Source organism: Macaca nemestrina, chromosome 11 (genome assembly GCF_043159975.1).
Source record: "Macaca nemestrina isolate mMacNem1 chromosome 11, mMacNem.hap1, whole genome shotgun sequence".
Lineage (NCBI taxonomy): Eukaryota > Metazoa > Chordata > Mammalia > Primates > Cercopithecidae > Macaca > Macaca nemestrina.
The window spans coordinates 84,633,249-84,660,151 of record NC_092135.1 but is presented as its reverse complement, the minus strand read 5'-3'; the positions used below and the strand labels follow the sequence as shown (position 1 = coordinate 84,660,151).

The 26,903-nt window shown below is 38.2% G+C and overlaps 1 protein-coding gene across 2 annotated transcripts in view; it reads right to left on the bottom strand.

Moving 5' to 3' along the window:
- LOC105468254 (family with sequence similarity 171 member B) overlaps positions 1-24,896 on the bottom strand; it is a 74,122-nt gene extending 49,226 nt beyond the window's left edge. The window contains exons 1-2 of one of the 2 annotated variants that reach the window (XM_071073030.1): positions 24,870-24,896; positions 23,083-23,152 (exon numbers count right to left, since the gene is read on the bottom strand). In XM_071073030.1, the coding sequence (XP_070929131.1) occupies positions 23,083-23,152; positions 24,870-24,881 (82 nt within the window). In that variant the 5' untranslated portion in view covers positions 24,882-24,896. Of the gene's footprint in view, positions 1-22,125; positions 22,497-23,082; positions 23,153-24,869 lie in introns of those variants that run through there. The other variant, XM_011718358.2, reaches the window with a different exon arrangement.
- Positions 24,897-26,903: the final 2,007 nt, after the last annotated feature.

Here is a 26,903-nt window from a genome sequence, read left to right as displayed (position 1 = left end):
CGTAATCCCCGTGCTTTGGGAGGCTGAGGCAGGATGATCCCTTAAAACCAGGAGTTCAAGACCGGCCTGGGCAATTTAGTGATACCCTCTCTCTACAAAAAAATTTAAAAATCAGCTGGGTGTGGTGGTGCACACCTGCAGTCCCAGCTACTGGGGATGCTGAGGTGGGAAGATCCCTTGACCCCAGGAGTTTGAGGCTGCAGTGAGCCCTCCAGCCTGACAGACAGATCAAGATTATCTCCAAAAAAACAATTCAAATTTAAAGTTTTGATTTTAAAAAGAGGGAGAGACAAAATTTGAAGCAAACAGAGCAAAAAGCTAATATTTGATTAATCTCAGTGGTGAGCACATGGGGATCCATTACATACGGACTTTGCTTCTATGTTTGAAATCTTAAGGATTTAAAAATTTAAGAAAAACAAAAGTGGAAGAATTCATTACTATGCTGAACATGTGAATATAAAAATACAAACCGCAATCTTAGTTCCTATTTCCTGCTTAAGTTCTACTAGCTACACTTCTATCTAGAGACAAATAGCAAAGAAAACTTCTATTACTTTCCAGCCACCCTCTTTTATGTAGGCGATCAAAATATGCTGATCAAAAAGCAGGTAATTACATAGTAAATTGTTGGGAAATCAGTCCCTTTATAAATGAAAGTTTGTCTCTCCTTCCCTGAGTTCCCACAGCACTTTTAAATGTTAACAGAGCATATTATGACGGCCTGCCTTATATTTTTATGTTTATGTCCTCTCTGCCTATAAACAGTACCTTGAAACCAAATCAGTCCCAGCTAGGTATGGTGACTCATGCTTGTAATCCTAGCATTCTGTAAGGGGGAGGCCTGAGGATTGCTTGAGCCCAGGAGTTCAAGACCAGCCTAGGCAACGTAATGAGTCCCTGTCTCCACAAAAATTTAAAAATTAGCCAGGCGTGGTGGCATGTGCCTGTAGTCCCAGCTACTCGGGAGGCTGAGGTAAGAGGAGGATGGCTTGGGTGCAGGAGGTCGAGGCTGCAGTGAGCTGTGATTGTGCCACTTACACTTCAGCCTGGTTGACAGAGCAAAACTCAAGTCTCAAACAAACAACACACACACACACACACACACACACACACACACACACACACACCCCTCAGTTCCTTTGAAAAGCAAGCCAAAGAGATTCTGGGCATAGTAAATGTTTACCTGCCCTTGTACTGAATGTGAGAGTTGTACTCTATGCCCATCTCTCTATTTGACTATTGAATAATTTTCCATTTTGCAGTTCAGCATATCATGTTGTTTTAATTACTGGATGTTACAGACTTTAAGGAATTACCACCTCTGAAGTAAATTTTTCTAATTCTTGCTCTTCTGACAAAGCCTGAGAGAATAACACAAACTGCTTTGGGTTAAGAACTGAGCAATCTTCAAATCTTTTATTTAGCTGGCTATCTAGACATGGTTGCCTTATTAGCCCTTGCCATACTTGTCAATCAGTTCCACCTAACCGATCGGCATAACTATTCAGGAAGCAATTACTGTGAACTCAATACAAGTCCAGGGGTGATGCCTTCCTGCCATTAGCCGGGCTCTGAAAGCACAGAGAAAAACGATCATTTTAATGTGACTGAATCCTTTATTTTCAGTTACAACCAAAGTGGACTAAAAATAATTCCTAAATAACACTCTGATTTATTTTTGTCCCACCAATTCTAAACTTTCATTTGATGTATTACTTTAATTTGGACACAATTTATATCATGACTAGTAATTTTTAGTAAACTCCTGGTGGATCCTGTTTGGTCTTTATAATTCATGACTTTCTTCTGCTTCCTACTTGTAGACACAGAATAAATAGTAAAATTTCCAGACACTTTTCTCTTAATGTGTAGTTTCTTTCATCTCATCTTTTAACAAAAGTCACATAAAATGTTGTTTTACTTGTGAATATTGTTAACATTAGAAAAATTTTTAACTATTTAGATGGAAATGCCCTACCAATTTGAGAACTCAACCAGCCTCAAATTTCACAGAACACTATCTTCCAGATCTAATCAATATATTAATCAGTCTGCTGCCTCCATTATGATGTTAATGCCCTTCTCTGTTGTGGAGTGGTAACTGCAATACTAGAGAGAAACACAATTTACTACTCCGTTGAGGTATTAAAAAAAAAAGATTTAATCTGCTCCGCAGAATTCTAAAAAGACTGTTCAAAGTCACCATTTTAATGGACAAATGATACTGTCCAACACAATGCCACAATGCCAAGGCCAGCAAAGGAAAAAGAAAAATACTCTTGTTTTTCGCATAAAGAAGAACATTATCTTTTCAATAAAAGGTTTTCCACAGTACCACAGCCAGTATTTGTTGGCTTCTTAGTATGCTGGGAATATTCTAGCTCATGTTAAGATTTTCTGAACAGAAGAAGAATAAAAACTACTGTTTGAATTCAAAACAAAAGGCGTCAACAATAGTGAAAAGTCAAAGCTCAGATGAATACCTCACTGAATTTTGGCTTTCAAATATATTTTTCTTGCTTTCTTGCTTTAGGTAATGTTCCAAAGACAATATTGTTTCTAGGTTGTTTTAAAAGAAAAACAGTAATTTTATTCCACAATATGCTTTAATACTTCTTACTACAGAAACATATGTACTTTTAAAAGTGAATTTACAGGAAGCACAATTTGTTTTCATTAAAAAACAAATCTGGCCTCATTTATTAGAAAGTTATAAAATGGGTATATACCTTTTCTCTCTCCCTACCTATTCAACCCTTACTAATAGTATATAAATCAATGAAATAAAAGGTTTATACTTCTGATTTAATTTACTAAAAGTAATCTCTAATAATTATTGATAAGTATCTGTTGAATTAGGTATTTTACACATATTATCTCTAATACTTACAATAACTCTAAAGGATGTAATTCTATCCCAGAGGAAGTTTAATGAGTTTGCCCAAGATCATCCCCCAGAAGGGGAAGAACAGATTTTAAACTACAGTTGCCATCACACTAAAGCCCATGCTCTAGTCACCAAACCATGCAGCCCTAGAATGAGTCCTGCTGGTTACATGAATGGCAGATGCCCGTGTGAGTGCACAGAACCCTGACCATCCCTGAGCCCCATTTCCCTTAACCACCCCTCAGACCACTACCCTCTCACTTCATGCTCTCCAGGGCAGCCGCACAGGCCTTCCTTCAAGACTCAGACTCACCAAGGTCTTTCTTGTCCAACATGAACGTTGAGCTGGTCAGTTTTTGTTTTTTTAGACGGAGTCTTGCTGTGTCATCCAGGCTGGAGTGCAGTGGCGCGATCTCGGCTCACGGCAAGCTCCGCCTCCCGGGTTCCCCGGGTTCACGCCTTTGTCCTGCCTCAGCCTCCCGACTAGCTGGGGCTACAGGCGCCCGCCACCACGCCCAGTTAATTTTTTGTATTTTTAGCAGATACCAGGTTTCACCTTGTTAGCCAGGATGGTCTTTATCTCCTGACCTCGTGATACGCCCGCCTCGGCCTCCCAAAGTGCTGGGATTACAGGCGTGAGCCACCGTGCCCGGCCACCCAGCTTTTTTAAGTGCCAAAAAGCAGTTGATTGATTGCCCTCATTTGTTATGCTATTTGTGAAAATAGAACTTTCATTTGATAATTATTGAAGACTGATTAATTAAATGTACTTGTTTGCAATATAGATTTAGAAACGTGTTTTTATAAGTCAGAGGCCCTTGGGCAGTATTTTGAGGAGAAAAAAAAGGATTCATGTTGGGAAGACAGAATCCAAGGACATTTAAATTAGTACTGTGAAGTGAACAAATAAATGAAAGTGAGAAAAAGGATGTGAGTGGGAGTGAGACGGCATGAGGTTATCATCACGGACCAAAAAGTAACAAAACTCAGTGCTAATAAGAGACAAAAACAAAGGCAGAAATGGAAAGAAACAAAAGTACGGAACAGGGAAAGAAAGTGACTCTAAAAAATGCCCCAGGTTTAAGAATTGTACTTCAGTATATTAATATGATTGACAGTTCTCCAACTCAAAGCATTTTATGGTATTACTCAAGTCAACATATTCCCATTCATTTTAACACCATCAGCATTTACCCCAAACTCATACATCTTAAATACTTTCTAATAAAAAAGAATGTTGGAATACCTATTATGTGTCTAGCACTGTGAGAGGCATGAGGATACAGCGGAAGAACAAAGAGATACAGTCCATGGAGCTTACTCTCACAAGGAGAAAGACAACTATCCATTAGTCCCATTTAAACATACGTTGGGACATACTAGGGGCACAAAGAAAAAGGTAGAATGAGAGATTATGTTTCATAGCAATGCACTTAAACATTACAAAACTCTAGGAAAATTAGCAAAAAAAGGAAGATAATAACAAGTCAAGTAAATATTAAATTATCCTGAGCATTTTAGAAGCAAATACATAAATAACAAAAGATACTTAATTCCTTGGATACTTCCCTTTATATATATATATATATTCATAACATATTATGAACCAACATGCTTTTATAGAGCACTTACTGAGCACAAGGCATTCTGGGACATAAAATGAGTGAATACAGTACCAATGCCCTAAAGAAATTCATAAGCTCAAGAGAAAGACAAGATAAACACACCAGAAACAATTAGAAACTAATTTAAAAAGACATATTATCAAATACTGACTCACCAAATAGAGATTATAAGTGATACAGTTAGATAAAGATAATCATGGACCAGAAAAGCCTCATGGAGAAAGCACAGCTAAGTTGGTTTCTGCTGGAGTTTGGAATATAAAAGAGGTAGGGCAGTGTCAATGAGAGAAAAGTGTCAACAGATTAAAAATTTGCTTGAAGTTAGGGCTTAGTGTAAGAAATAACATATAGAGTCAGTTAAGACTTTTGCTTTAAAGTTATGGAAATACAACCAGAATTTGCTGAGGCCAAAAAAAAAAAAAAAAAAAAAGAATTTATTAAGTCATGGAATACAAGGAAGGGTTATATAAGCAGGCCAGGGGAAGTTAACTATCCATCCAGATCTTAGGAATGACTGGAACCAGGAACTCCATTTCTGTGTACTGGCTTCATCTCCATTAACAGCCTGGCTGGCTTTCTCCACAGGGTGGGGACTGTGGCAGATGACAATTCCCAGTTTTTACATCTTACCATTTCCATCATCAAATATGGAAGGATGATGGTGTTATAATCAGAATAAAGTTGGGAAGAAGTACCAGACAGCCAATGCTATCTACATTCACCATAAAAGTTACAGCCAAAGAGTAGAGTTGACCAATGGGAAATGACCCCAGGTTGGTGGGAAATAAAGAACAAAATAAATGGAAAGCCTAGAAGAGAGTATGTAGCTAAATTATTACTTTCTTACAACACTTGGACTTACCACAATCTGGTGCACATATATTAGTATAAATAAAGTATGCTATTTGCACAAATAAAACAGGCCAAAGTAAACCTTCTTTTTGCCACAGAACAGTCTATAAGATTCATTTATTCATTCATTACTTGAAATTCTATACTTTTTCATTTTTACATCGCTTATTTAAAAGTTTCTAATAATTGTTTTACCATTACCATTTTTTTAAAAGTATGACTTGCACACTGAAAATGATCTAGATCTTAAGAAAGGTATCCTGAGGCTTTTAGAGATGAAAACTCCCGGTGTATATAAGTAAGCTTCAATTGGTTCTGCAATTGTGTGTGTGTGTGTGTGTGTGTGTGTGTGTGTGTGTGTGTGTGCATGTGGAAAGATAGTAATAGAGCAAATATGAAATTTTAACAACTGTTGTATCTTGGTGGAGGGCATATGGATTTTCATTACCCAATTTCAATGTTTCAGTATATTTCAAAGTATTCATTATAAACAATTGGAGGCAGATAGAAGCCTCATGGAAACTTCAACTTTATATGACAATAAAATGAAAATTTAGGAAAGACAACAATGTTTCAGCAAGATGCATGCAGCAAGGGTATGGTCTGAGTTACAGGGAAGCAAAAATGAGGAACCCTAACAGATGCAATCATCCAGACAGACGGTGTTGGGGCCTAGACAGGGAAAGTGGCCATAAAAATCAAACAGCAGGGACAAATACTAAAAACACTGTCATTGGACACTTACAAAGAGGGAAAAGACAGAATCAATGAAGATTCCATGCCCTCCAAGTTGGATGAGTAGAGAAATGGTGGAAATAAATAAGGTCTAAAGAGGAAGCAAATCTGTTGGGTTAAGACAGTATCTTTCGTTAAACAGATTTATACGTTGCCTTTTCACAATTCACACTCTGAATGGTGGTGCAAGTGGTATAAACTCCCGCTTAGTCTCTAAAAGCCAAAAAAGACAACACACCACACAAGTACCCTGAGAACACTGGGCTAGAGCCCGAGGGAGAACAGCCATAGTCAGCCCATATGCTTCTCCTCTTAAGCCACCTGTCTCGGCGTCTCAGTTCCCTCAGCCTGGAACAGTTACAGAATTTCAGAGATTTTTAAAAATGCAAAAACTGCATGACAGGTGCTTTATGTGATAAGAACAAACTTCAATTGTATCCACAAAATACATCAATGCATATAGCTTAAAATAAATATATGCCCTTTCTTCTGCTTCGATAATTTCTAGCTAAGTGGCCTCTTGCTATGAGTGCATCTCTAGGCTAACCTGAAAAAAAGAAAATTTCATGAATATTAAAAATTCTTGATATGTATTAGTTTTCATGAACTTTCCAATTTAACAGAAGCCCAGGCAACTGCTATGCGCAATTATATTTTTTAAAGTCTCAATTTAGATATTGCAACCACAATAATTAACAAAATATATTTTAAATCACTCACTGCCGTGGTGGGGTGTGGAAATGAAATTTGAAGTCACTGAAAGGGAAATAAAAGAAGTTGTTTCATGATGCATTGGGGGAAATGGCCAGCAGGCTGGCGCAGGTGGGGAAGAGAGGTTATAGGAGATATCAACACACAACTGGTCTGTGGTGTTGTTTTCATGTTGAGGATTGACATGTTCAGAAAACAGCACAATCTGGTCAAGATGGTGACACTCCCACTGTTTTTGTGGCAGAGGAAAGTATTTCTATTATATATCAATGTAAAGGCAAAAAGTACCAATTGCTAATTCATAGTAGATCCCAATAAATTGACAGAAATGGGGTTTATGTTTGAATTCTGAATTCAGTTTCCTTATTTAAGAAAGGAAGATGCATTACCAGTCTGGTTTCTTCAAGAAATGTGGGTACTAGGGAAGAAGCTACATTTAGTTTTCTTTTCTAATCCAGAATAAGCCCTAAAAATAGGAAATAAAATGGAAAATTCTAGAGACTACTTGATGAAGTTTGGATGTGTGTCCCCGCCCAAATCTCATGTTGAAATGTAATCCTGTGTTGGAACTGGGGCCTGGTGGGAGGTGACAGGATCATGGGGGCAGATTTCCCACAAATGGTTTACCACCATGCCCTTGGTGCTGTCCTTGCCATAGTCAGTACTGGCAAGATCTGGTCGCTTAAAAGTGGCACCTCCCACTTTCTCTGGGTCATTCTTCCTCTATGTGAAGCGCCTGCTCTCTCTTTGCCTTCTACCATGACTGGATGCTCCCAGAGGCTTCCTCAGAAGCAGATGCTTCTATGTTTCCTGTACAGCCTGTACAACCATAAGCCAATTAAACCTCCTTCCTTAAAAATTACTAAGTCTCAAGTAGTTATAGCCGTGCAAGAACGGCTTAATATACATAGTGTACCTTTTTCCATCCTTTTGCTTTCAGCCTAAGTATATCATGATATTTGAAGTAGCTTCCTTTAGACAACGTATTGTTGGGTCATATTTCTTTTGGTTGGTTGGTTTTTGTCCAGTCTTCCAATCTGTAATTTAAGTGCTATATTTGGATCATTGATACTTAATATAATTGTTAATATGTCAGAGCTTAAGTCTGCACTTTATTGTCACAGAAAGATAAAATAGATCTTAGACAAAAATTAAAATAGTTTCCTTTTTCTTCCTTTCTACATAATTTTGAGACTCACTTTTAAGTGTGCTTTCTTCTGGGAAACTCACGCCAAATTACTTTCCCCCAAACCTGTTTCCACAGTAGCCTATACATACTTCAAATATACTCATCACACTATTATTATGTGTGGTCTTCTTATCTATGTCCCAACTGACTATTCTCTGCAAGCAGTGACAATGTATTTTATTTCTATATATTTGGCACCATGCATGGTGCCTGGCAAATAGACATTCCATGAGTTTTGTTTAAAAAGAAAAAAAATAGTGAAATCAGTCTTGTAGGAATCTTGTATATTCTCACCAACCCCATAGATATACTGGCACATGATGTGTTGAATTTGCATAAATGCCAAATTTTGCTTTTCAAAGCAGGTATTGCTCTTCATCCAAAACCTGTATACTTTGACCACTTCAGTCCTAAGGTCCTACAGTCTTTTCCCCACATAAGATCCTTTTCTTATATAATCTGGAGAAGCCAGCTCAAGCATGTGAATGAAAGAACATATTCAATTACCCAAATAATCATCTATATGGAGACCTTAATTTATTCATTCAATACATATTTATACAGGGATATAGCCCCAAGCAAAGCAATTATTGCACCTGGCCTGATCTGGCTTCCAAACTAAAGGAAAAAATAAATATGGAAATACGGAACAGATGCCTAGCCACCAATTAATTACAGACCTTTCACAAGTAGGAGGTGCCTCTGAGAGTGCATAACAGAGGAACCTAGCTCAGACAGGAAAGTCAATGAAAAACCTTTTTTTTAAAAAAAAAAAAAAAAAAAAAAAAAAAGTGGTATTTAAGCTAATATCTGAAGTTTGAATGTAATTATCCAGGTAATTGGGGTGGGGGATGGGCAGTGCCTGTGTTGGATGTGGGTAGTGTTAAAAACCAGAGAAACAACCTGTGTTAAGGCACTGAGGCACAAAACCTGTCACTCCCGAGGTACAGAGAACTGGAGCAGTGATGAAGTGGGAAAGAAGCTGGAGTTGAGACTGCAGTAGTGAATCATGCAAAGCCTTACAGGTCACATTACGATTTTTGACTTGGTTCTCAATGTAACTAATGTGTACTTAAAAATAATCATTATAGTAATCAGCATAGGAGGGCAGGGTAGGGAACAATCCCCAAGGCTTTTCTGGGGAGTCTGGATTTCGGAGCATCAAGAATGGACATAAGGAGGCCGGTTGATGTGCTAATATGAGCTAGTGCTAAGAGTAACCTGAGCTAGAACAGAGGCAGTAAACATGGGGAAAAATTAACAGAGGAGGAATATATTTAGAAAGTAGACTCCTAAATGGATTTGCTGATAGATGAAGAGGAGTGTAGAGCTGGTAGCAAGCACAGCACCACTCTCTCTGGCTGCTGGAGCACTTCATTGGTTTTTAGTAACCATAAGGAAGGAAATATTTATTTTGGCTAGCATGGTAGGAAATCAAGAGTCTAGGTTTATTATTAAACTGTGATACCTGTGATATAGCCATATAAAGATATCAAAATAATTGGTAGATATATTCAGGAGTGAGCTCTGGGGAGTCTTAGCATATAGATGATATTTAAAGCAACTGGAGTGGATATGATCACCTGGGGGTGAGGAGGATGAGAAGAGAGTCAGAGAATGTTAAACAGAAAAATAAATTTTGTTTCTACTTTCATGTTTTAGAATGTAAGGATATTTTAATGACATGCATATTATAGTTTCAAATGTGTTATGATAATAATATTAATATATAATTTTCAATATAATATAATTAGAGAGCAAATTATTTGAGTTATAGACTTTCTACTATACTATTGATAAAGAGTATTGATAAAGAAGAAAGGGGAGTAAATTGGGCCAAGGTTGTTAGAGCCATGATGGGCCCATGTACCATCCCTGCATAGCGTCCTGATCTTTAAGCCAGTCCTTATATACAGAAAGCACAATCACCACAACAGGACTGCGATTTGTCAAGGGGTGTCTATATCTTTTTCACCTTCAGTTCTATGCCCTAGATTGTTCTCTAAAGCTGCAGCTTTCCAAGCTCAACACATGCTATTATTTATCTTTGGAACATCAGAATGTGCTGAGATACAAATTTCTCCTTTTGGATTTCAAAGTGAAAGATAAATTCTGTAAGATAGAGCTAGTCCTCAAAGTACAGAAATTCTCTCTGCCATTCACTCTTCATAGTCTCTTGCGTTTCCAATGTAATCAGTTATTAATGATACCATGAGAAGTGTGAATCAAAAAAAGAAAAATATGGGTTTCACTGAGTTTAGAGATGATATTAATTCCAAAAGCCTGGAACAGCATTGGTGATAAAAATAGCAAGTTAAATTACAGATTTAAATCACTGTAGACTGAAATTACCATTTTGACCCCAAAACAGCTTAGAGACCAAAGATTAATACTTATCTCAGGAGAGAGGAAAAGGTTTAGGTTTTTATAAATGCCTTCTTCGGGAATTACTAACAACCAGGGTAAGCCCTCATCTGCTAAAACTGATTGAGGTTTATAATCAGGCCTGGAGGGATTAGATGACTGGAAAATCATCAGAGCCCATATTAAGATTAACTCAATCTCAGTGACTATCTTTCAGTGGAAGAGCCATGAGCCAAATGCAGAGCTTCTGGATTGACTGCCAACAGATTCTGAACGAAGGGTTTTTTCAGGTATAAGGTATCCCACCTGTTTATTATATAACAAAACCTAGATATGAATCAATTCCAAGTCATGCGATTTATCAGAAGATATTTATTACATATTGGCAGCCATTGCACCAACAGAAGGGAGAAACTAAGGTTGAAAGAAGTGACCGAGATACGTGCATTCTAAGCAATCACGAATCTTTTAAGGGTTTAGAGCCTTCTGGTTGGATTGTTTATACGGCTGTCATGCTTGCTAATTTCACCCATCATATCTGCACAATAACAACAACAAAAAAATCTTCACATGTTAAGAAAACACAATGTTTTTTGAGTCTAAATGTTATTTGAGTTTGAATGTTACCTTTGTTCTCTTATTGAGTCCACTTACAAAGGCTTAATTAACCATGGTAGGTTTTCTGACCCCTTTCAGGGGTCGGAGATGCCTTTGAAAATCTCAAAGCACATTGAACACTCGATAATGGCAGACTGTCTAATTAATTTCAGGGTTCCCAGGAACCCCCTACGCCCTTCTATTGGCTCCCTAGAACCTCTGCGTTGCCATGAGGTAGAAGGCAGGACTTGGACACCCCAAACAGAGAACGAGCTAAAACAGGGACAGGGCAGAAGCAGCTTTCCATAAGACATGCTCACCAGTGTGCCATGGCAACAACCCGGAGTTACCACCCCTTTCCACAGCAATGACCCAATAACCCAAAAGCTACTACCCTTCCCTAGAAATCTCTGCATAAACCATCCTTTAACGTATATGTAGTTAAAAGTAAGTATAAATATGACTACAAAACTGCCCAGAGCTGCTAGTCTCTGCCTATGGGGTAGCCCTGTGCTGCAGGAGCAGTCACGAAGTTGTAACACCATAGGAGCCATAACACTGATGGTTTAATCAAGCTGCTGTCTTCTACTCTACCACTGACTCACCACTGAATTCTTTCCTGGGTGAGGCCAAGAACCTTTGCAGGCTAAGCCCCACTTTGGGGCTTGCCTGTCCTGCATCAATAAAGTATAAAGGAATGAGAGTCCTTTACATATACATGGGGGGAAAAGGATTCACTACTTGGGAGGCCCTTCCTGCTCCACGGACTGCTGACTTGCATGACTCCCTCCCTCCTCTCTTGAGCCTCCAAAGTCTTCACTTCCAACATCTTTACATCCTACATTTGTCAAGCTTTATCGGTGCATAGACTTCTCTCCTATTTGAAATAGTATACTACGGTACAGAAGCAATTTTAAAATACACATTCTTTTGACTCCTCTGATTCACAAACTTGAAGCAGTTGGTAGTGAAAGTTTTAGGTTATGAACAAGCTCAACCCTTGTCATACTTGCCATGAAGGAAATTAGCAAATTATCCTTAACAGTTTTATCAGACTTTGTAACTGCCAGTGTTACCACAATTTCTTTTAAGGGTGTCTACCTTAAAAGAATGTCTTTTAAGGGTTTCTAGCTCGTGTCTTACACTTTTCAAACACTGCCAGAGCAAAGAACATAAAAGAAGGTCATTTCTACCTCATTCTAGTTCTAAGAGCATATGATTCCAAGAAAGTTTATTATAAAGCATAGATATGAGTATAATCTGGGAAGGGAATACTTTTGTGTTTTTTTTAAAAAATTATTACATATTTTAATATTAGGCATTGCTTTCTTTATTGTAAATAGCATTAAATCAGATTAGCTGTTTCATACAATACTATAAAAATAATGTTTATAGTCAAAATCTGATTAATATAAAGAAAGTGAAATTTTTAGAAGTATTAAGTCATAGCTTTTCTGCTAAACTTCCAGAATTAAACAGCACAAATATATTGAAAAATATACTTCAGGAAGTACTTATTTTATGAAGAGAAGTTATTTGTCTTTAAATACAAATACTTTGAAAGTACCAGTTCATTTAAATATAAATAAGTAGATGGGTTTTTTAACTTCAGGTGTACAAACCAAATTAACCATAATCCCTTGCATGACACACCCTTATCACTGATCCATGAATGGTTCATTTTACTTAAATAGTTAAATAAAGTCTACTATGCCCATTATTTTGGTGATATTTTTCCCCTTACACAAAAGCATGTTCTTCATCTATTTCATTCTTACAGTAAATGGATATTTTTCTGGTAATCTTGTTTCAGTCACCCAGACATTTATAAACAAACCCTACTCATGCAAATGTCAAAGAACATTAGCAGCATGTTTCAAGTTTTAAATAAACTTAATTCATTTAATTCTACTGAGCCATAATTTGACATCTTAATTTTTACCCTTTCCCAAAACACAGGAAAGGAGGCAAGGGTGGAATGAGTCACAAACCCCAGGACATCTGCTGTCTCTAACTCCTGGTTATAGTTAATCCATTAAGAAAAACAAATCACCTGTCTATCCATCCTGTTTCTGTTTGTGTCATGTTCCTATTATAAAAAGCAGAGGAATAGGTCAGTGGGAATAAAAGCATGAACACTGGTTTTATTTTATTTCAGAAAGGACAAAGGATATGGAATTTTATAATGTCTTTGGTGCCCAGGGTCCTCACAGCATGAGCTATGAGTTGAAGCTGAACATTTCTACCAGTTGACTGGTCAACTGCTTATATAAAGACCAGCTAGCGTATGGATCCACACATACGAATTGCTGTTGGTTTAGCCAAGTAAATGTTCTACATCTCAGCAGAGCCAACAAGTAAATTAAAAATATGTAATTTGGCTGGGCACAGTGGCTCACGCCTGTAATCCCAGCTACTTGGGAGGCTGAGACACGATAATCGCTTGAACCCAGGAGGCGGAGGTTGCAGTGAGCTGAGACTGTACCACTGCACTCCAGCCTGGGGGACAGAGTGAGATCCTGTGTCTATATATATATAATTTATAAATGATATTTCTTTACTGAACAGGAACAAAACTGAACTAAGTACAAAAAGTGATTATACTGGCAAATGAAATATTAACTTAAATGTTATATTATTCCCTAAATTGTTATGATATAGAAATCTGCTTGAGGAAAAAAAAAAGCATATTAAATAGAAATTGAAATGTCACATATAAATGAAATTAATTTTAAATCTTACTTTCTGTGTAAGATATAGAACCTTAATGTGGAGAACTTTGGCATTATCAGCTCAAGGTTTGAAGAGTAATACATGACTGAGGCATGCTATAATTCTGGTTCACTAAGTCCCTGAGGCATATTTGACACATTAATAATGATGGAAAGTGATTACCATTTCCCTGACACTCGCTGCCCTACATGAAATGGCATTCTCAATCACTCACTCATTTTAGGCCCAAATAAATTGGCCTTATATTCACAGGCATTATTAACAAGAATGTAAAAATAGAGCCTAGTCATTGTGACATGAACAATCATAAAAGAAAAAAAAATTAAATGGCACAGAATCTGATATGTCTTGGACATGTGAATTGTGCTGATGCAAAAGGCCAATTAAAGAGGCATCTCCAAACAGAATCTTCAAAGCAAACAGAGCTATTTTCTTATGCTTACACAGTTATATAGCAATTAATATTTTGGTCAACAGACTACATATATGACAGTGGTGGTCCCATAAGAGTATAATACCATTTTTACTTTGCCTTTTCTATGTTTAGATACACAAGTACTTAAAATTGTGTTACAAGTGCCTAAAGTATTCAGTAGAGTCACATGCTGTACAGATTTGTTGCCTAGGAGTGATAGGCTATAACATATAGTCTAGGTGTGTAGTAGGCTATACCATTTAGGTTTGTGTAAGTACACCCTATGATGTTCACAGAATGACAGTCACCTAATGACGCATATTTCAGAAAATGTCCTTGTTGTTCAATAATGCAGGACTGCATTTTACTACCACACATATCTTTCATGGTTTTAGACTCTTCCAGATAAGTATTTCAAAGCAAACTTTACCAACAGCAAATGGAAAATAGTGTATCAATTTCCTAGCTAAGGCAACTTGGACAAAAGGAAATTAAGAAACATTACACTAAGCCAAGTAAATGAATGACAACAATACCAGAGCTAACCTAGTCAGACAGACATTGAAAGAGAATCAAGTTCAATATTTATATACTTGGGGGAAGAGCTTTATTACAGAAAAATAATTGGTACAGTTTCTACTTACTCACATTAAGAACACTATAAAGCTGCTACTAAAACAAACTGGACTCAAATTCAACACAATAACATATGTGTTATCAACACCAAGAAATAACTCCTTTTGGTATTAAAATCCTGGAAAGAAATAATAATTACCCCATCTGGGAATATGGCCTTTGAGGCATGATTACTTGGTTATTTTGAATTCCACTTTTCCTGTTGATTTTTCAAATTCCTTGAAAAGAAAAAAGTAACTAAATAAGTGCTTTCATGGATGGGAGATTTAAGTGGCTACCAAGGGCAGGAGAAAATGGTGAGATGTAGGACAAAAAGTACAAAGTAGCAGATATGTAAGATGAGTAAGTCTAAAGACCTAAGGTACAGCATGAAGACTATAGTTAGAATACTGTACTGTATACTGGAAATTTGGTGAGAGTAGGTTTTGGTGTTATCACACCAAAAAAGGTAACTATGTGAGAGGATGGATATGTTAATTTGCTTGACTATAGTAATTATTTCACTATGTATAAGCCTATTAAAATATCCTGTTGTTATAATATATACAATTAAAAAATAAAGTTAGCCAGGTACAGTAGCCTCCTTTTGGGAGGCTGAGGTGGGCAGATCACCTGAGGTCAGGAGTTCAAGAACAGCTTGGTCAACATGGCGAAACCCCGTCTCTACTAAAAAAAAAATACAAAAATTAGCCGGGCATGGTGGCAGGCACCTGTAATCCCAGCTACTTAAGAGGTTAAGGCAGGAGAATCACTTGAACCTGGGAGGCGGAGGTTGCAGTGCATCTGAGATTGCACCACTACACTCCAGTCTGGGCAACAGAGCAAGAGTCTGTATTTAAAAAAAAAAAAAAAAAAAAAAAGTTAAAAAGAAGTTTAAATTAAGTTATTTTAAGAAAAAGCATACAGTAATACTATACAATACATTTCATTATTTTTAAAGTAATCATCTTAAGAGAGGTAAGTTCCACCTACATAGAATATTGGGGAACAAAAACATTTTTCACTTCAAAAGTATATCAGTTGGCCAAGCAATTCCACTCCTAGGCATTTATCCAACAGATATGAAAACATGTACACACAAAGATTTGTATAAGAATGTAGCAGCTTCATTCAGAATAGCTAAAACTGGAAACAACCCAAATACCCATCAACAGAAAAATCAATAAACTGATCTGTGGTAATTCATACAATGGAATACTATTCAGCAATAAAAAGGAATAAACTACTAAATGTGCTACAAAATGAATAAAATCTATGGAAATTATACTAAGCTAAAGAAGCTGGACACATGCTATTTGATTCCATTTTGTGAAGTTCTATAAAATGCAAAATTAATCTATGATGAAAACAAAACCAACACAGCAGACATCGCCAGGTGAGGGACAGGAATTCTCTAGGAAGGGGCTATGAGGAAACTTTCTAAGGTGATATAAACATCTATATCTCAATAGGGTGATGTTTACATGGGTATATCTATTTGTCAAGAGTGTACAGTAAAATATGTACAATTCATATATGTACATTTTACCTCTAAAAGGACCTATTAAGAAAAAAAAATAAACCCAGTCCATACTACCCAAAGCAGTTTACAGATTCAATGGAATCTCTATCAAAATACCAATGGCATACTTCACAGAAATAGAAAAAAAAAAAAACCCCTAAAATTTATGTGGAACTACAAAAAGCTCCAAATAGCCAAAGCCATCCTGAGCTTTAAAAAAAAAAAAAAAAAAAAACTGGAGAACTCACATTGCCGGACTTGAAATTATACTGCAGAGCCATAGTAACCAAAACAGCATTGTAACTGGCATAAAAACAGACACAGAGACCAATGGAACAGAATAGAGAACCCAAAAATAAATCTATTCATCCACGGTGAACTCATTTTCAACCAAGTTGCCAAGAACATACATTAGTGAAAGGACAGTCTATTCGATAAATAGTGCTGGGAAAACTGGATATCCTTATGCAGAAGAATAAAACTAGACCCCTATCCCTCACCATATACAAAAATCAAATCAAAATGGATTAAAGATTTAAATCTAAGACCCCAAACTACGAAGCTACCACAAAAAAACACTGGGGAAATTTTCCAGGACATTGGTCTGCACCAAGATTTATTGAGTAATACCCTACAAACACAGGCAACCAAAGCAAAAATAGATAAATGAGATCACATCAAAAGCGTCTGCAGAGCAAAGGAAACAATTAAAGTGAAGAGATAACCCATAGAATGGGAGAAAATATCTGCCAACTATCCATCTGACAAAGGATTCATAACCAGAATATATAAGAAACTCAAACAATTCAATATGCAAAAAATCCAATAATCCTATTTAAAATTAGGCAAAAGATGTACATAGACATTTCCCAAAAGAAAACATACAAATGGCAAACAGGTATATGAAAAGGTGCTCAACACCACTGATCACCAGAGAAATGCAAATCAAAACTACAATGATAGCTCATCTCATCCCAGTTAAAATGGCTTTTATCCAAAGACAGGCAATAAGAAATGCCGATGAGGATGTGGAGAAAAAGAAACCCTTGTACACCACTGGTGGGAATGTAAATTAGTACAACCACTATAGAAAATAGTAGGAGGTTCCTCAAAAAATTAAAAATAGAGGTACCATATGATCCAGCAATACCGCTGTTAGGTATATACCCCAAAGAAAGCAAATCAGTATATTGAAGAGATATCTGTACTGCCATGTTTATTGCAGCACTATTCACAATCGCCAAGATTTGGAAGCAACCTAAGTGTCCATTAACAGATAATGGATAAAGAAAACGTGATACATATACACAATGGAGTACTATTCAACCATTAAAAAGGATCAGATCCTCTCATTTGCAGCAACATGAATGGAACAGGAGAACATTAAGTGAAATAAGCCAGGCACAGACCAACTTTGCATATTCTTACTCATTTGTGGGAACTAAAATGTAAAACCATTAAACTCATGGAGATAGAGATTAGAACGATGGTTATCAGAGGCTGGGAAGGGTATTGGGAGGGGAGAAAAAGTGGGGATGGTTAATGAGTATAAAAATATAGTCAGAATGAATAAGATCTACTACTTGATAGCACAACAGGGTAACTGTAGTAAACAATAACTTATTGTATATTTTAACATAACTGAAAGTGTAATTGGAATGTTTACAACAAAAATGATAAATGTTTGAGGTGATAAACACCTCATTTACCCTGATGTGATAATTATTCATTTTATGCCTGTATCAAAATATCTCATGTAGCCCATAAGTATATACACCTACTATGTTCCCATAAAAATTAAAAATTAAAAACAAATCCCACATAGTGGAAACAGGTAGAAGTATGGGTGAAAAAACAATGGCAGAATTTTGACTACTGTTAAAGTTGGGTGACAGGTATAGGCTTTTATTACACTATCCTGTTTACTTTCTATATATTTAACATCTTGCAAAATAAAAAATTTAAAAATAGATATCACTGAAATATGCAATCAAAAATTATCATACCATGAAAATATGCCTCTCAAGAAGCTTTCTCTGTACCGAAAAGACATTTCTATAATCCCTAGAGATCCCCTGTGTCTCTGCTTCACATGGAGAATTTTAAACGGAGCTCATTATTTTTCCCCAGCTCCTCTCGCCCTCAACCCCAGCATGCCTCCCATCTAATGGGCTATCAGAATGAGTATAATACGGTTGTACCAACTACCACTAGCCCCCAAATTAATTCTTCTCAGCACCCTCAAATATTTATTTCTAACAAATACGGGTACAGATGGAGAAATAAGAGCTGTTGTATACACTGGAGAAAACAATTGATTTGATGGATACCAACCTTAGTCTTTATTTTCACTGCTCTCTGAAGATGGTGTTTTTGTAAGTTAATGAGAAAATGGAAATGTACTTTTATTTGCTGATTTTTAAAAAATTTTTCACATTTAAGTTTTTTTGTTTCATCTTGCTTCTTGTTTCTCAGAAATATAAAGAGGCATAAATTTTTAGAATAATAAAATCCAGAGAATACTAAGCAAGGGCAATGGTGAATTTCTCTACTATGGACAGATAAGGCTTAGTCATATATCAGTCATTTAATGTGTCATATTCATTTTCTAAATTTTGCCTGAGAAAAGTCCTACAGTTTTTCAAATGGTACGTCCAAAGAATCAGAAGCATCATACAGAGGTAAAGAATGAACTCAAGCTCAATCACAGCTATTTAAAGGTATATAATATGTTAAAATCCTCCTGGGTCATAAGAGGATTAAGTATACTCAGGTAAAGAATTATGGTTCATGCTTGTAAACCCAACATTTTGGGAGGCTGAGGTGGGAGGATTGCTTGAGCCCAGAGTTCCAGAGTGTGAGACTAGCCTGGGCAAAAAAGCAGGACCCTATCTCTACAAAAAATAAAAAAATTAAAAATTAGCTGGGCGCAGTGGCATGAACCTGTAGTTCAGCTATTCAGGAGGCTGTGCCCAGGAGGTTAAGACTGAGTTGAGCCACGATCACGCCACTGCACTCAACCGTGTCTCAGAAAAAAAAACCCGAAAATTCTTGATAGAACCTAATAAGTAGGCCCAAGTACTGGTATCAATCAGTTTTCTGTAGTCAGCATAAGATAAACACTGATATTAACTAAAATTAAAGATCCAAAATTTATATACTTTACAACTTCTACTTACAAATTTTACTACATAACATTTATTTTTATAAATCCCCTGCTAAACTCCAATGGAGAGTTTCTCCAATGAAGAAGAATACTGAGAAAGTGAATTCATTCATTCATTCATCCATTCAACAAATGGTTGAATGTCTATGGGTACAAACCAGGTGCTCTTCGAGATATTAGAAATATAGCAGTGAACAAAACAAAGTCCACGCTTTCACAGAGCTTATGTTCTATCAAGGGAAAACAGGCTTATTAGAACAGCTGAGAATAATGAGTACCATGGAGGAGAATGAATCCCGGTAAGAGCAAAAAGGATGCGCAGATTACTATTTTAAACACCTGGTCAGGTAAAGGTCTCTCAGTTACTGAGACACTTGAGCAAATCTGAAAAATGTGAAGTTCCAGAATTCCAGGCAGAGAAAATGGCAAGCGCAAAGGCCACACACTTGGGTCCACTTGCAAGCTAAAGAAAATAGAACTAGTGTGGCTACAGTGGAGTGAGTTAGGGTAAGGGCTAAAGGAGACGGGAGAAAAGGAGGATACAAAGGATCTAGACATTGGTAGGAGATGGGAGAAAAGGAGGATACAAAGGATCTAGACATTGGTAGGCCATTTTCATGATCTGGGCATCTAGTATGAGAGAGATGGGAAGCCATTGGAGGACTGTGAGCAGAAATTATCCTATTTATTTATTTTTTTTTTTAAGATCCCTAGCTGTGTGAGGAGAACAGACAGTAGGAAAACAAAGGTTGAAATAGGAAGACCAGTTCAATGGAGAGATCACAATGCATTCAAAGGAATATGTTAACTTCATTTGTCTATAAGCTGTGTTGCATTATAAGACTCAATATTCCAGTAACTAAAACAGCAGTCAATTGAATTGCTCCCTTGTTTGCCACTGGCTTGGGTAATTAGAGTTTTTGAGGAAGAAGAATCATCATAAGTTACTTTTCAGGTTCTAGTTTGATCTATTGAATAGTGTGGTTCCTTTATTCAATCTAATAAGTAAATAAAACAAAAACTGCTACTTTCCCAATCATCTTTTTCAGAATATTCCCTCACAAATATCAGAGAGCAAACATTTTAATTTGCATGCTTGATTCAGGTTTCATATTATTGCAGTTATTCATAACCCTAATCACAACATGTATGTATTACAGTAGTCAAAACTCATTTAATATTCCTGAAAGGTACATTGAAATAAAAATATACTGCAAACCATAAAACCCACCAACACTCTCCCAGACTTCTGCTTCATAGTGAATTTATGAAATATCTCTATTAATGAGGCCAATCAATCTGATATATCCAATTTCCTTAAGTTCAGCGAATGGCATGTCTAACAGTAGCCTCACCCAAACCACGTTATCACTTTCAGTTATTAAAAGCTGGGTAGGAAAACCACCATACACTATACCTTTCAAGACTTTTAGCCACACTTGAGTGTTACTAATTGGTTTCAGAGGGTGCCAGAAACACATGCTTTCCTGCACACTTTGGTGATTTCATCCTATGCTCAGAGCACTCTGATAAATTAAATCATCCTGGCTGTGTCATGAATCGCAGCTGGCATGCCTGTGTACTGCTTTTTGATGATGAGCAAGCAATACAAAACGTGATGCTGATTCCACTCTTTAAAATCTCATTTTCAGCACTCATATAGTGTTACCAGGCAGGATTTTAAAACAAAAACAAACGTCATAATAAAATTCACTTTGGTTTCACAAAATCTAAGCCCTCGTGCCAGAAAATTGGAGGCTTTTTTTCTTTCCAAATAGCAGACAGAATCTACAGCCAGGAAGCGAAGTGGGTTGGGGGGTAGGGAGATGCAATATACATGGATAATCCAGCTATTTGCTTACCGATGGAGCTGTAATGGGGGTAGAGGGAGAAACTGCAGAACTGTTACAGCCACCTATACCACAGCCATATTTCTGCACTTTCATTGAACAGTGTCAAGAATCTGCCTCATTTAAGTTCTACTGACAAGTAAGGAGATTTCCCTCTCCAGGGATAGGCTTTTGCTGTACTAATACCACTCCAGACTTCACCATATGAATCCCCCTCTCCTTTTCCCTTTCCTTCAATTACAAACTCCTATTTTGTTTTGCTTCATCTTATTGTACTAAAAGCATTCTTTGCAAATAAGATGAACCCTTAAACCCTTCCTGGGTAAGGAGAAAGAGAAATAAATAAAAAAATCAAGATTTCTCTCTTCATGGCTAAATTTAAATATAGCAGGCATGGAGAAATGGTGAAAAGGGATGTGTGGGTGTCCATGGCAAGATTTCTCAATCTCTAGGAGAGAAAAGGATAGAGAACAAAATGCTTAAGGGATTTAAGAACCTGTGTGTGTGTGTGTGTGTGTGTGTGTGTGTGTGTGCAGTCATTCCCACGGCGGAGGGTAGAATTCAGGCAGAAGGGAGGGAAAAGAAAATCAATCCAGGCAGTCACCCACCCCCAGCCTTCCCGACCCCTCTCCAACCCACTGCAGTGCTCTGAGCTGCCCAGAAAGCTCATTACCCGAAGAACAGATTCCCTACACCAGATCAAGGGACCAAAGGCTGTGTAGCCAGTCTGGGGCGAGAGATCGGGAGGGATGGTGACAGGAACGAGGATGGGAATGGCTAGGGAAGGGGCGAAGAAGCCGGCGAGGCCCTAAGAGATCGCCGGCCAAGACTGAAACGCCGGGCTGGGCAGCCAGGACCTACCTGGAACCGTCAAGGTGGACGTCGCCCCAGGCACCTCTGGCCTCTCCTCCTCAGCCTCCTCCAGCTGTTTTTGCTGTTGCTGCTGCTGCTGCTGCTGTTGAATGAGGCTGAGGTCGGAGCGGCTGAGTTCCGCTCGGGCGGCCGCGGGGACCAGCCGCGCCTTCAGCAGCACCGCTGCCAGGCCGAGAAGCAGGGTGCAAGGGACACGCCGGCAGAGCCTCGCCATGGCCGAGAGCCAGAGGGCCGCGGCGGCATATTGCGGGGCTCCGGGCGGCGGCGGGCGCCAGGGCTGCGGGCTCCCGGCAGCGCCCGCTCGCTCGCTCCCCCTCGCGCAGTCTGCCAAGCACTCCCTCACCGGCAGGAGGAAGAGGCCCGGGAGGCGGAGGGGGCGGAGGAGGAGGGAAGGGGAGTTTGCATCCTTGCGCATGTGACGCGCGGGGAGGGGCGAGCCCAGGCCCGCGGCCCCGCGCCCCGCAGCCACCTGGGGCCGGGCTGCTCCGAGAAGACGCGAAAGCTGGGGCTGCAGCCCGGGTGGAGGGCCCTAGGGGAAACAAAAAGGGGAGGCCTTCTGGGAGCTGGTAGACGCTCAGTCTCCACTTCCCACTGAGGCACGGGGAAGATTTGCAGAGAGTGGAATAAAATTCCCTCCACCTGAGCCCAAAGTAGCAGAGAAGGTGGTATATTGATTACTCCCATCCAGCACATAACGTGGCACCAACGGATCAAAAGGCCAGGATCTCAACCAAGTAAGCTTTGCTGCATCACCGCCATCACTGGTTAGCTAGAAGTTAAACTGCAGCGCGCCAGATTTTGACTAAACTTCTTTTCTCTACCCTAGTGGGAATTTCTTTCCATATCATAAAATATTCTTAATTACATTTTGTCTAATTCTAGCCTACCCTTTTCATTTGTTAAAAAAAAAAAAAAAAAAAACTAAACTAAATACTAGTTGCTTACCATGTGCCAGCATTTCCTCAGGTGTTTGGAATAAGTAAAATACAATCCCTGCATTCCAGGAGCTCATCATCTATTAGGGGAGAGGAACACAGAAACAAATTAGAACCCAATGTGGTGCTACAAACAGAAAAGCATTACAAGTCCAGAGGTCTTAGAATTGGAAGAAAATATCTCGTGTATGTAGGGGCTATGAAACACCAGGGGAGGTAGAATATAAAAAAGAGTAAGACTTCCACACGGGAGAAATCAGGAATGTGGAAATGTGTGTGTGTGAAACCCAGAGGTGTGTAAGCACAGTGGGCTTGGAAAAGTGTGAACAATTATTCTAATGGAAGAATGACAGTGTTTTAGATTCAAGAGCCAAGTGGAGACCAGGTCATTAAAAAATAATAGTAATAACAAGGACTTCTGTAGTACTTACTGCGTGCTTAAGGACTTAACATTTGTTAACCTCTGGAATAAACTTAGATGCTGTATACAGAAATTGAAATTTACACTGTAGATGATAATGAAAGAAATTAATCAGGGAAGAAACTTGCTACCAGTTGTGCATTTTAGAAGAATCACTTTGCTCTCAGTATGGTAGATGGATTAAAGGGGGATAAATTGGAAGAGAAGATGCCAGTTTAGAGGTGTTTACATGGTGTTTGCCAAAACCCATGAGGAGATGCCAAAGGTCATTGAAACTGAAAAGGAAAAGAGTAGGAGACACAGTATATAAGACTACAATAAACAGATACGGTTAATTGGGAAGAGGAGGAGATGTGCCTAGTGTGAACACCTAAATTGACAAATTGAGATCTTAAGTGGCTGCTTATGACCTTATCAACGTTAACTGGCCTAGAGTAATGAGCCCTGGCTTGTTCAGTTGTGGTCTCTTTGTATTTGGAGTACCTGTGGGACATCTCATAGTGCAATATAAATGTCATCTGCTGTGACATCACCCCATTTACCATGGTCGTTCATTGTCCTTTTCCACCCTCATCATTCTTACCTTGTCCCTCCCAGTGTTTTCAATATGCTGGAAAACAACAAACTTCTCAGTACTGGAAAAGTATTTTTTGGTTAAGCAGATGAAAATAGTGTATATATAACTAATGGTTTAGATATTTTGTCCCTTCCAAATTTCATATTGAAATGTGACCTCCAACGGTGGAGGTGGGGCCTAGTGGGAGGTCTTTGGTTCATAGGAGAGAATTCCTCATGAATGGCTTGGTGCGCTCCTCATGGTAATGACTGAGTTCCTGCTCTGAGCTCACAAGAGATCTGGTTGTTTAAAAGTGTGGCAACTCCCTTCTCTCTCTGGCTTGCTCCCTCTCCTATCATGTGACACTCTGGCTCCCTTTCACCATCCACCATGATTGTAAGCTTCCTAAGGTCTCACCAGAGCAGGTGCCGGCACCACAGTTCCATCGTACAGCCAGCAGAACTGACCCAAAGTAAACTGCTTTTCTTTATGTCACTGGGCTGACATAAAGAAAATGGACTGACACAATAACCATAAATAAAATAACAATAGGCATTTTGCATATATTATCTCATTATATCTTCGGATCATCTCTACAAATTAGCTCTCATTATCCTATTTAGCAAATGGAAACACCGGAGATCAGAGAGGCTCCGTGTCTTGCCAGAGGCTACATTTACAGTATGTGACTTTACCTTTCTGCACCGTTTGAGACTTCTGCTGTGAGTTTGTATTGCTTTTTTAGTGATTTTTAAACAAAAATATGGTATGTGGACCACATAATTTTGGGGAAAATAGACACTAAAGTGAGGCCACTCACACTAAGCATCATTCTTCCATCAGGACTTTATTTCCCTGGTCTGTGTGAGGCAGGAGCCCTTGGGAGAGGGGCTCCAGAGCTGAAGGCAGCAAGCTTCCATTAGTCTCATCAAGCTGTTTTTATTGCAATCTCTTCCAAGTTACCTCTGCTCCTGGAGAGAAGAAAGGAGAAAATGGAAATGGCTCCAAAAACCTGACTGGTGGATGAGAAGGAAAGGAATGCTGCCAGGATTTCTGTCATCCTGCCTTGGGGTAGCCAAGTTATTTTTAATATAGTAGAAGCAGATCTTCTGGAGGCAAAGCCAGTGGGTCATGGACCCCAGTAGAGGGTGGACCTCAACTCTTTCACTACTATGGACTGTTTCAAGAGATAAGTGTTGTCAATCAAGAGTATTTAAATGGTTTTTAAGTGCTTCATTATTTGTGTAGTTTATGCTTAATTTCTGTGCAATATAAAAAGCCATATTATCCGATGCAATTGGGGCTAGTACTTGGCAAATGAAAAACATTAATCAAGAGACCAAAGTCAATACATCCTAAATATATCTTAAACCACCTATTTTACCCGAGATAAATAAATATATATTCATTCACGAATCTTTTGATGTAGGGCCAAGAATTTTTCTTTGAGTATTCAACCACATCCTAGAGTCGGAAGTCATAAACCACAATTATGATACACCACTATAATTTGCAGGTTTAGTTTAAGTGGAAGTTCTCAAAGACCCTTGCCACACAATCAGAGTGCCAAGTCATTCTATGTTCATTCTATGTTAAGTTGTAAGGAACTCTTACAACTTAAAACAAAATAACAAAGAACACAACAATATTTAAAATGGGCCAAGGACTTGAATAGTCATTATTTTCAAAGAAGATATAAAAATGGCCAATAAGCACATGAAAAAATGCTGAACATCAACAGTCATTAGGAAAATGCAAATCAATCACAATGAAATACAACTTTACACTCATTAGGATGGCTATAATTTTTTTTAATGGAAAACACGTGTTGGCAAGGATGTGGAGAAATTGGAACCCTCACACATTGCTGGTGGAAATGTAAACTGGTGCAGCTGCTGTGGAAAACAATTTGGCAGTTCCTCAAAAACTAGACTAAAATTAAGGGTTATATAGCAGGGAAGAAATGGAACTATGTGTTGGAAAATGGGGATTAGGGAAGAATAAGGAAGAGAAGATGGTCAACAGGAAGCAGGTGGTTGGTTAGGCAATTATGACAAGTAAGAGGTCTGAGATCTCATTGTCCGGATGCCATGATCTGTTATGTTTCAGTTCCTTGATACTCTCTGGGAGGCCTGCTGGTGCTTTCCTGAGAAAGGAACTCAGATAACACAAATGTAAATTTTTCAAGTTTTAAGACTGGTAGGGTCAATTTCTATGTTTATTAAAAATAAACCATAAATATCAGTTCTATGGGACAATTGACCTCATTTCAGTAGACATAAAAATACCCCCCAAAGATGTACATGAGGTAATTCATAGAAGCTGTGAATATGTTACCTTACACATAGTTGGACTTTAAAATCCAAAGTGCCTTAAAAGGATTTGTCAGCAATGTAAAACTAATTTATCATTCAATACATGATAAAGTAATGAAGTTTATCCAGTGACAAGACTGCATGCAACTAGGAGAGGATAGAGCATTGGTAGGGAGAAGAGCTGGATTTGGAGAATTAAAAGTGAGAAGATGGGATTATTTCTGTATGGTAAATAAACCAGATTCTCAGTTCTGTCATTGAATCACTGCTATACTGCAGCTGCTTTAGGGTTCCCTTGAAAGGCTAGGGCTGTCCATTGGAAATAAAGTAAAATTAATTACTAGTATGTCATCTCTGTTTGTTGGGAATCATTAAATACTTGTGGAATGATTGAGAGAAGACCTTTCTGGTTCAGTTTGTGCTGGTAATTTAGCACCACATGGTGGTGAAGTGGTTGGTTCTGGTTTAATAGTCAAGGTGCAAGTCAGAAAGTCAAAATTGGTATTACAAAATAGGAAATTTACTTATTTAATACTTTT